General features: G+C 56.1%; 1 protein-coding gene across 1 annotated transcript; it reads left to right on the top strand.

Annotated features, from left to right (window-relative positions):
- Positions 1 to 3,801: 3,801 nt before the first annotated feature.
- lamtor2 (late endosomal/lysosomal adaptor, MAPK and MTOR activator 2) lies at positions 3,802 to 9,808 on the top strand. Its single transcript, XM_080185018.1, has 4 exons — positions 3,802 to 3,952; positions 4,968 to 5,130; positions 8,127 to 8,216; positions 9,423 to 9,808. Exons 1-4 carry the CDS (start codon positions 3,885 to 3,887, stop codon positions 9,477 to 9,479), a joined length of 378 nt encoding a protein of 125 aa, XP_080041144.1. The 5' UTR covers positions 3,802 to 3,884; the 3' UTR covers positions 9,480 to 9,808.
- Positions 9,809 to 10,923: the final 1,115 nt, after the last annotated feature.

Below are 10,923 nucleotides of genomic sequence, written 5' to 3'. Positions count from 1 at the left end.
TCGCTTCTCGTTCTTCTCCGTTCCAGTGCATCCAGGCCCAGTCCACCCAATCCCCCCTACCAAGACAATCCTCCATCCCAGCAATCTGTCTAGGACTCGCTCCACAATGGGGGAGAATGTGGGACTGGGCTCCCACGGCGGGGGGAGAATGTGGGACTGGCTCCCACGGCGGGGGGAGAATGTGGGACTGGCTCCCACGGCGGGGGGAGAATGTGGGACTGGCTCCCACGGGATGTGGCTGAGGGGAATAGTGTCGATAGCTGTGTCTCCGTCCAGTCCAAAGCAGGTCTGGTCTTAAAATGTCAAAGGTTCAGGTGCAACCAAAGGATTTTGGGCTTCATATTTATTTTGAGACAGGGTCAAAATCCAGCTGAGACATCTCTGCATTGCTGTACATGATTTGGAAGCAGATAAGAGCAGGAGAAGGCCATTTGGCCCTTCGAGCCTGTTCCGCCACTCATCACCAACATGTTATGAGGAAAGTTGGAGAAACTGGGGCTCTTCTCCCTTAGAAAGACGGAGATTAAGGGGTGATATGATAGAGGTATATAAGATACTGAAGGGAATAGATAAGGTCAACAGTGGTAGGCTTTTCCCTAGATTGGGGACAATTACGAGAGGTCACGATCTAAGGATGAGGGGGAGAAGTATAATTTGGATACGAGAGGAAGGTTTTTCACGCAGAGGGTCGTGGGGGTATGGAACGCGCTACCGAGTAGGGTGGTGGAGGCAGGAATGTTGGACTTGTTTAAGGTTTACTTAGATAGACACATGAGCGAAACAAGGATGGAGGGTTATAGTAGGGGGTATTAAATAGGGTCAGAGCCTCGGGAGACACCGGAACTGTAGACTTACATGTTAACGTTTTTGTCTTTTTATTCCGCAGGTGGAGGTCCACCTTGTTGTCAAACGAGGGGCGTGCACACGGTGGGTCGTGCGTGGGCTGCTCTTGGAGGTTCCGGGAGTGGCCTAGTACTTTGTGTCGTTGTGTGTGTGCTTAATCCTGGACCGGTAGACGGGCGCCGCAACAGCTCAGTGACTAGCACTGCTAGCTGTGCAGATACATGGATTTGGGCCTGTGTCTGTGGGAGTTTGCGCATTCTCCCTGTGGTTGCGTGGGTTTCCTCCGGGCGCTCCGGTTTCCTCCCACACCCCAAAGATGTGCTCGTAGGCTGATTGGCGTAACAAATTGACACTATTCTCCCCTGAATCTGGCTACCTAGGGGTTCCACTCACAGACACGCAGGGCGGGATAGGTGGAGGAGGATGCGGCGGCGTGGGCTACCCTGTCCAGTCCTGTTAGAATTTTATAAATCTCTACGAGATCCCCGCTCTGAATCCCGGCGAAAACAATCCTACCCTCGTCAATCTCTCCTCGTACATCCGTCCCCAGAGTCAGCCTGGGAAACCCTTCACTGCAACTCCCTCCAGAGCAAGAACATCCTTCCTCAGATAAGGAGACCAGAACTGCACACAATACTCCAGGTGTGGCCCTCACCAAGGCCCCTGTGTAACAGTGATGTGGAGATGCCGGCATTGGACTGGGGCAAACACAGTAAGAAGTCTCACAACACCAGGTTAAAGTCCAGCAGGTTTATTTGATAGTAAACGCCACAAGCTGTCGGAAACGGTGTTCCTTCGTCAGGTGCGTGGAAGGTTCTGATCAGAGAAGGGTGTATAAAGTCACACACAGTTTACAGAATACTGATTAGAATGCGAGTCTTTACAGCTAACCTGCTATTCAAGTCTTAAAGGTGCAGACGGTGTGAGTGGAGATAGCATTAGAGAGATGTGTATTGTCTCCAGACAGGACAGTAAGTGAGATTTTACAAACCCAGGCACGTCGTGGGGTTACAGATAGTGCGACATGAACAACTGATAGCTAAGTTCGTGAGGACGGCCTCAACTGGATCTGGGGTTTCATGTCGCTAATCCCGTGTTGTACCTGTGCTGGGAGTATTTGATGGGGGGACAGTGTAGAGGGAGCTTTACTCTGTATCTAACCCCGTGCTGTACCTGTCCTGGGAGTGTTTGATGGGGGGACAGTGTAGAGGGAGCTTTACTCTGTATCTAACCCTGTGCTGTACCTGTCCTGGGAGTGTTTGATGGGGGGACAGTGTAGAGGGAGCTTTACTCTGTATCTACCCCTGTGCTGTACCTGTCCTGGGAGTGTTTGATGGGGGGACAGTGTAGAGGGAGCTTTACTCTGTATCTAACCCCGTGCTGTACCTGTCCTGGGAGTGTTTGATGGGGGGACAGTGTAGAGGGAGCTTACTCTGTATCTAACCCCGTGCTGTACCTGTCCTGGGAGTGTTTTGATGGGGACAGTGTAGAGGGAGCTTTACTCTGTATCTAACCCTGTGCTGTACCTGTCCTGGGAGTGTTTGATGGGGGGACAGTGTAGAGGGAGCTTTACTCTGTATCTAACCCCAGTGCTGTGCCTGTCCTGGGAGTGTTTGATGGGGGGACAGTGTAGAGAGAGCTTTACTCTGTATCTAACCCCGTGCTGTACCTGTCCTGGAGTGTTTGATGGGGACAGTGTAGAGGGAGCTTTACTCTGTATCTAACCCCGTGCTGTACCTGTCCTGGGAGTGTTTGATGGGGGATAGCACAGGGATGCGATGGACTGAATGGCCCCCATCTGTGCTGCGAGGCATCCAGGATGTTAAAAGGGACATTGGAGCTGGGTTTGGGATATTTCCTAATGACCTTTGAATGAATTGGAAGGGAAATGTTTGGTGTTAGAGAAGACCATCAGATCCCTCTGCCTTCCCCTGACCAATGTCCTTTAGAGACAATGGAGCCCATTCTCCTTTACCAAGATGGCGAACGGGACCATAATCTCACCTATGACAACGGGAGGCGAATCCTTTATCAAAATGGCTGCAACGAGGCCCACAGATGCGCATGCTCACTAGCTATCACCTTCCCAAGATGGCTCATGCTCACTAGCTCTCCCTTTCCCAAGATGGCGTCGGGTGCGCAGTACAATACCTTTTCCAAGATGGCGCCAGGAGGACGTCGACAAGTCCTCCCAAAGATGGCGAAGACGTCTACTCCTTTCCCAAGATGGCTGACTCAGCTTTACAAAGATGGCAGCTGCGGCGATAGGCTGACGCTTTACCAAGATGGCGTTCGGAGAGCCAGAGCATCTCCTCCCAAACATGGCGGCCGCGTCGCCAGGTTAATCCTTTATCAAAATGGCAGTCAGCGGGAACCTGGACCTTTACAAAGATGGCGCCCGGCTTCCCTTGACCAAAATGGCGTCGGCAGATCGTCTTCTTAGGGCGATGTCAATCAATCCTTCGCCAAGATGGCCGCCACTGGGCGCTAGTCCATTACAAAGATGGCGAGCCAAAGCCATTCCCGCCTCTGCAAGATGCCTGGAGTCCAATCTGCGCGGAGTGGGCGGAGTTAGAAAATAATTCCCTTTCCAGGAAAGGGGGAAGTTTTTTGATGTGTTGATTGTCAGGTGGGGCGGGGCAGGGAAGCGGAAATGGAAACAGGAGGGGCGGTGTCGGAGTGGTGACTTCCGGCGAAGGTGTGCGTCTGTCTGTGCGGAATACAACTTCCGGCAGTCACAAGGTCTCCACTTCCTGTAGCGGTGACTTCCGGCGGATGTGTGTTTTGTCAGTGCGGACTTCAACTTCCGGCAGATTCAGAGTTCCCACTTCCGGTAGGAGTAAGTTCCGGTGGAAATTGCTTTGTGTCTGCCCGGACGCCGGGCGGTGTAGGAATTTCCGGCCGAGGTGTGTGTGTATTACCGACAGCAACATCGGGCGGAAGTGGGCGTGTCCGCACGGAGAACAACCTCCGGCAGACGCCGTGCCTCCCCTCAGTTCCGAGGTCGGGGACTTCCGGTGTGGCGCTGACTTCCGGTCAGCATGCTGAGACCCAAAGCTCTGACCCAGGTGCTGAGCCAGGCCAACACGGCCGGAGTCCAGAGCACCCTGTGAGTGAGTGAGGGGGGAGTGGGAGGTGGGCCCTGTGAGGGATGGAGGGGTGAGGGATGGAGGGTCTTGTAATGTGGGGGAGGGTGGCTGGAGGCTGGAGGCTGGAGGGGGGAGGGAAGGAGGGGGGAGGGAAGGAGGGGGGAGGAAAGGAGGGGGAAGGGGAGGAGGGGGATGGGAGGGGGGGGCCCTGTGCTCCCATCCCCTCCCCTCTCCTCCCCCCTCCTCCCCCCCCCCATTCTCCCTTCCCTCCTCCTCCCCCCCATTCTCCCTTCCCTCCTCCTCCCCCCCCCATTCTCCCTTCCCTCCTCCCCCCCCCCCCCATTCTCCCTTCCCTCCTCCCCCCCCCCCATTCTCCCTTCCCTCCTCCTCCCCCCCCCCATTCTCCCTTCCCTCCTCCTCCCCCCCCCATTCTCCCTTCCCTCCTCCTCCCCCCCCCCATTCTCCCTTCCCTCCTCCTCCTCCCCCCCCCATTCTCCCTTCCCTCCTCCTCCCCCCCCCATTCTCCCTTCCCTCCTCCTCCCCCCCCCCATTCTCCCTTCCCTCCTCCTCCCCCCCCCCCCATTCTCCCTTCCCTCCTCCTCCCCCCCCCCATTCTCCCTTCCCTCCTCCTCCCCCCCCCCCATTCTCCCTTCCCTCCTCCTCCCCCCCCCCCATTCTCCCTTCCCTCCTCCTCCCCCCCCCCATTCTCCCTTCCCTCCTCCTCCCCCCCCCCCATTCTCCCTTCCCTCCTCCTCCCCCCCCCATTCTCCCTTCCCTCCTCCTCCCCCCCCCCATTCTCCCTTCCCTCCTCCTCCCCCCCCCACATTCTCCCTTCCCTCCTCCTCCCCCCCCGATTCTCCCTTCCCTCCTCCTCCCCCCCCCCATTCTCCCTTCCCTCCTCCTCTCCCCCCCCCCATTCTCCCTTCCCTCCTCTCCCCCCCCATCTCTCTCCGTAACTCCGTACTCGCTGGGCACCGCTGTACTGATTGGTGATTTTTCTCTGTGTCCCGTCCCCCCCCCCCGATCTTTTCCCAGGCTGTTGAATAACGAGGGCTCGCTCTTGGCGTACTCGGGCTACGGTGACACCGACGCCCGGGTAACGGCAGCCATCGCCAGCAACATCTGGGCCGCCTACGCCAAGAATGGCTACCAGGCTTTCAACGAGGACAAGCTGCGGTTCATCCTGATGGACTGCATGGTGAGTGCGGGGCCTGGGCTCAGAGAGTGGCGGCGAAGCAAGATGGCGCCTTGGCGTCTTTCACCCTAACCGTGCCCGGCGCACTGGGGCCGTAACAGCGTCTGTATTGTGTGACGTCTTGGCACAAGCTTGGAATCTGTTGTCCGTTCCTTGAGAAGCCACCATCTTAAACCTACTGCGTGTGTGGGGCAGGTACACCCACAGTGCTGTTAGGGAGGGAGTTCCAGGATTGTTATTGGACATCAGTCAGTCCCCGTGTGTGTGGGGTAGGTACACCCACAGCGCTGTTAGGGAGCGAGTTCCAGGATTGTTATTGGACATCAGTCAGTCCCCGTGTGTGTGGGGTAGGTACACCCACAGTGCTGTTAGGGAGGGAGTTCCAGGATTGTTATTGGACATCAGTCAGTCCCCGTGTGTGTGGGGTAGGTACACCCACAGTGCTGTTAGGGAGGGAGTTCCAGGATTGTTATTGGACATCAGTCAGTCCCCGTGTGTGTGGGGTAGGTACACCCACAGTGCTGTTAGGGAGCGAGTTCCAGGATTGTTATTGGACATCAGTCAGTCCCCGTGTGTGTGGGGTAGGTACACCCACAGTGCTGTTAGGGAGGGAGTTCCAGGATTGTTATTGGACATCAGTCAGTCCCCGTGTGTGTGGGGTAGGTACACCCACAGCGCTGTTAGGGAGGGAGTTCCGGGATTGTTATTGGACATCAGTCAGTCCCTGTGTGTGTGGGGTAGGTACACCCACAGTGCTGTTAGGGAGGGAGTTCCGGGATTGTTATTGGACATCAGTCAGTGTGTGGGGTAGGTACACCCACAGTGCTGTTAGGGAGGGAGTTCCGGGATTGTTATTGGACATCAGTCAGTCCCTGTGTGTGTGGGGTAGGTACACCCACAGCGCTGTTAGGGAGGGAGTTCCGGGATTGTTATCGGACATCAGTCAGTGTGTGGGGGGTAGGTACACCCACAGCGCTGTTAGGGAGGGAGTTCAGGGATTGTTATTGGACATCAGTCAGTGTGTGGGGTAGGTACACCCACCGTGCTGTTAGGGAGGGAGTTCCGGGATTGTTATTGGACATCAGTCAGTCCCCGTGTGTGTGGGGTAGGTACACCCACAGTGCTGTTAGGGAGGGAGTTCCGGGATTGTTATTGGACATCAGTCAGTCCCCGTGTGTGTGGGGTAGGTACACCCACAGTGCTGTTAGGGAGGGAGTTCCGGGATTTTGACCCCAGGGACAGTGAAGGAACGGCCGATATATTTCCAAGTCGGGATGGTGAGTGCCTCTGAGGGGGGGATCTTGCAGGTGGGGGTGTTCCCCATGTGTCTGCTGCCTCCCCCCCTCTCCTTCTAGATGGTAGAGGTGGCAGGTTTGGACTGTGGAAGGTGAGTCACTGTGGGGCATCTTGTAGGTGGTATACACGGCTGCAGCGGTGGTGGAGAGGGTGAGTGTTTGTGGTTAGCGTGTAGGGTACAAGCTAACGGTGAGACCACGCTTGGGGAGCAGTTGTGGTCCCCTTACTTAAGGACAGACATTTGAGTCAGTTCAGAGAAGGTTCACTCGGATGATCCCCGGTGTGGAGGGATTGTCTGAAGAAGGAAAGGGTAAACAGGTAGTGACTCTGCTCACTGGAATTCAGGAGAATGAGAGGCAATCTCATCGAAACATATCAAATTCTTTAGAGGCTCGACAGAGCAAATGCTGTGAGGATGTTTCATCTCAAGGGAGAGTCTAGGAGCAGGGGGAATAGTCTCAGAATAAAGGGTCACCAATTTCAGACGAAGATGAGGAGGAATTTTGTCTCAGAGGGTTGAGAGTCTTTGGAAATCCTTGCCACAGAGCGTCGTTGTGGGGGCGGGGGGAGAGCAGAGTCCTTATGTGTGTTTGTCACGCTAAAATAAATGTATTGATCAGTAAGTGGGTTGAGGGATAGGGGAAGAAATGAGGGTGTCGGATCAACTGTGATGGTCACAGGAATGGATGATTTTGTGTCTCTCTCTGTGTGTGTGTGTCTCTCTGTGTGTGTGTGTCTCTCTCTGTGTGTGTGTGTCTCTCTCTGTGTGTGTGTGTCTCTCTCTGTGTGTGTGTGTCTCTCTCTGTGTGTGTGTCTCTCTCTGTGTGTGTGTCTCTCTCTGTGTGTGTGTGTCTCTCTCTGTGTGTGTGTGTCTCTCTCTGTGTGTGTGTGTCTCTCTCTGTGTGTGTGTGTCTCTCTCTGTGTGTGTGTCTCTCTCTGTGTGTGTGTCTCTCTCTGTGTGTGTGTCTCTCTCTGTGTGTGTGTGTGTCTCTGTGTGTGTGTCTCTCTCTGTGTGTGTGTGTGTGTGTGTGTGTCTCTCTCTTCCACATCCCTGTTGCGGTGAGTACATGCTCACCCTGTTGCTGTCCTACAGGGGAGGGCGATGGCTCAGTGGCATTATCGCGAGACTATTAATCCAGAAACTCAGCTACTGTTCCGGGGGACCCGGGTTCGAATCCCGCCACAGCAGACGGTGGAATTTGAATTCATTAAAAAATATCTGGAATTAAGAATCTACTGTTGACCCATTGTGGGAAAAACCCATCCGGTTCCCTTTAGGGAAGGAAATCTGCCGTCCTTACCCCAGTCTGGCCTACATGGGACTCCAGAGAGCCACAGCAATGTGGGTGACTCTCAGCTGCCCCTCCAAGGGGCAACAAGGGATGGGTAATAAATGCTGGACCCAGCCAGCGACACCCCGTGTCCCAGGAACGAATATAGTGTCCAACTGGGCTGTGATTCCTTCAGTGGTCGAATAGCCCATTGATGGCCTCAAGGCCCGGACACCCCTCCTTCAGGGGAGGGAAAGGGGTAGGATTAATCGATCTTGGGTGGGGGGGGTGCAGGGTATTGGGAGTGGTGGAGAGAGGGGGTCACGCTGATGTCAGGGGGGTCGCGGGGGGGCGAGGGGAGGGGGTAACGTACGTTGGAGGGAGGGGTGGACGTTTTGGACTGTTTTGTTTCAAAACCTCTCGTGTTTACAGGAGGGGAGGGTGGCGATCACCAGGGTGGCGAACCTGCTACTGTGCATGTACGCGAAGGAGACGGTGGGATTCGGAATGTTACAGGCCAAGGTAAGACCCCCTCACCCCAAACATCTACCAGACCCCCCCCAACCTTCCCTGTGCTGTGGGAGGGTCGTTGCTGAGGGAGCGCCGCACTGTGGGAGGGTCGGTGCTGAGGGAGCGCCGCACTGTGGGAGGGTCGGTGCTGAGGGAGCGCCGCACTGTGGGGAGGGTCGGTGCTGAGGGAGCGCCGCACTGTGGGGAGGGTCGGTGCTGAGGGAGCGCCGCACTGTGGGGAGGGTCGGTGCTGAGGGAGCGCCGCACTGTGGGGAGGGTCGGTGCCGAGGGAGCGCCGCACTGTGGGGAGGGTCGGTGCTGAGGGAGCGCCGCACTGTGGGGAGGGTCAGTGCCGAGGGAGCGCCGCACTGTGGGAGGGTCGGTGCTGAGGGAGCGCCGCACTGTGAGGAGGGTCGGTGCTGAGGGAGCGCCGCACTGTGGGGAAGGTCGGTGCCGAGGGAGCGCCGCACTGTGGGAGGGTCGGTGCTGAGGGAGCGCCGCACTGTGGGGAAGGTCGGTGCCGAGGGAGCGCCGCACTGTGGGGAGGGTCCTCAAGCAATTGTCTCCTATGCCCTCAGGCCCAGTATTTATCCATCAACCAACATTGCTAATAAAAAGGGGATTGGGTCAGTATCTGTGGGGCAGAATGGCCTGTCAATGGAACATATACCCGCCCCTGGGGAGGGAGGGGGGTTGTGTAAGGAAACTGGTTTCTCGGAACTCTCTCCCTAACAGCACTGTGGGTGTACCTGCCCCACACACGGGGACTGCAGTGGGTTTGAGATAGCAGTTCACCCACCTCCTTCTGAAGGGGCAGTTAGGGATGGGGAATGAATGCTGGGGTATAGCCAGCGAGGCCCATGCATTTACCCAGCTAGTCCCCCGACCCTAAGGGACAATTTAGCACGGCCAATCCACCCTAACCTACACATCTTTGGACACTAAGGGACAATTTAGCACGGCCAATCCACCCTAACCTACACATCTTTCGGACTATGGGAGGAAACCCACGCAGACGTGGGGAGAATGTGCAGCCTCCACACAGACAGTGACCCGAGCCGGGAATCGAACCCGGGTCCCTGGCGCCGTGAGGCAGCAGCGCTAACCCCACCGTGCTGGCTGATGCCTGAACTCTTGTCATTAATGTTGAATGTCTGGTCGAAATAATCCAACCATCTCTTTCTCCCTCCCACCCCTCTCTCCTGTTGTCCTCCGCAGGCCGAAGCCCTGGTCCAGTACCTGGAGGAACCCCTTACCCAGGTAGCCGCGTCGTAGAGAATGGGGGAGTGGGGGCGGGGAGCACTGAGGAGGAGGCCCGAGGCTCCTTGGTTTTGGTTTTGGAGACGCTTTCCCTCGGAACGGATCGAAAACGCAAGCTTCGCAGATCGCAAGGAAACCACGCTCGGCTGAAGATTTGTGCGACTGGAGTGGGGTTGTGGGGGGGGGGGGCGAGAAATGGCGGACAAAATGGCTTCCTTTGCCGTCGGAGGTCACGACCTTTTGGCCAACTTTCCAAAATGGCCGACGGGCGGGTTTTTGGGGGGGTTAAATCGGGCCCAGGAAGCGGGAGAATCCTTTGCTGAGATTCGGGGAGGGGTGGGGGGGTGGGGGGGGGGTCTGTGTTCTTCCTCAGAGACCTCGTCCGTCGGAATCCATTCCCACCCTCTCCGTTGGAGTCGCAGGACTTTGTGTCAATGTTATTTACCCCCCCCCCCCCCCGCAACTTTCCCTGACCGCCTTTCCTACCAGTTTGTTTCTTTAAAATGTTTTTTTTTTGTTTGTTTGGTGTCCCGTAAGCTTTGGAGAATTTAGATCCCCCCCCCCCCCCCCACCAACCCCCTGCTTCCGGAGGGTGGCGTTGACCGCGGGGGTGTACGAATCTCAGCGAAGTGCCTGTATTTTCTCGTCAGTCTCAAAATCCTGAAGATGGGATGGTGATTGGAGGGATAAAGTGGGGTGTGTGTGTGTGTTTGGGGGTGGGGTGGGGGGGTGCTACTGTACAAAATCCTGGGTTAACGCACAACGGTCCCCCCCCCCCCGATTCCACAAGAGATTTTCCTGCCGATTTAACCTTTTAACTTATTCTTTTGTCTCCCGGTAATAAAGTTTTCCTCTCTGTCGCCTCGTTGCCTCTCTTATATTGTTTTTTTTGCTGTCTTCGCTCGCGGGCGCGTTGACGATCGTCACCCCCTCTCCCCACCTCGAATGTCTCCCGGCCTCCACGTGGCTCCCTCTCCCCGTGGCGTCAGAGACAAAGCAGAGAGGGCCGAGAGCTTCGAGCGTCACTAACAACCTGTCCTGGACTATAGTTAAGAAAGCCCCACCAACGCCTCTCCTTTCTCAGGAGGCTAACAAACTCAGCTTGTAGAATCTCTACGGCCCAGAAGGAGGCCATTTGGCCCGTCGCGTCTGTGGCACCAGTCCCGATTCCTGCAACTCAACACACTAATTGCCAAAATGCGGGCAATTGAGACGAGCTCGGGGCATAAACTAGGCTTGTACTCGTCAGAGTTTAGAAGAATGAGGGGAGATCTCATTGAGACGTATAAGATGATGAATGGGATGGATAGGATAGAGGTGGAGAGACTCTTCCCGCTCAGAAAGGACAGTAGGACTAGGGGGCACAGCCTCAAGATAAAGGGGAGGGCGGTTTAGATCGGAGTTGAGGAGGAACTTCTTCACTCAAAGGGTGGTGAATCTCTGGAATTCTCTGCCCGTT

This window comes from Carcharhinus amblyrhynchos, unplaced genomic scaffold, assembly GCF_965287045.1.
Source record: "Carcharhinus amblyrhynchos unplaced genomic scaffold, sCarAmb.v2.hapA chromosome_1130, whole genome shotgun sequence".
Taxonomy (NCBI): domain Eukaryota; kingdom Metazoa; phylum Chordata; class Chondrichthyes; order Carcharhiniformes; family Carcharhinidae; genus Carcharhinus; species Carcharhinus amblyrhynchos.
Note: the sequence above shows the minus strand (reverse complement) of the source record. Positions and strands in the feature narration are given on the sequence as shown.

Excerpts from the sequence above, each read along its gene's own strand:
- lamtor2 (XM_080185018.1), top strand. The coding sequence starts at position 3,885 with ATGCTGAGACCCAAAGCTCTGACCCAGGTGCTGAGCCAGGCCAACACG. Across the intron at positions 5,131-8,126 it reads TCATCCTGATGGACTGCATG|GAGGGGAGGGTGGCGATCAC; the intron begins GTGAGTGCGGGG and ends TCGTGTTTACAG. Across the intron at positions 8,217-9,422 it reads TCGGAATGTTACAGGCCAAG|GCCGAAGCCCTGGTCCAGTA; the intron begins GTAAGACCCCCT and ends TGTCCTCCGCAG.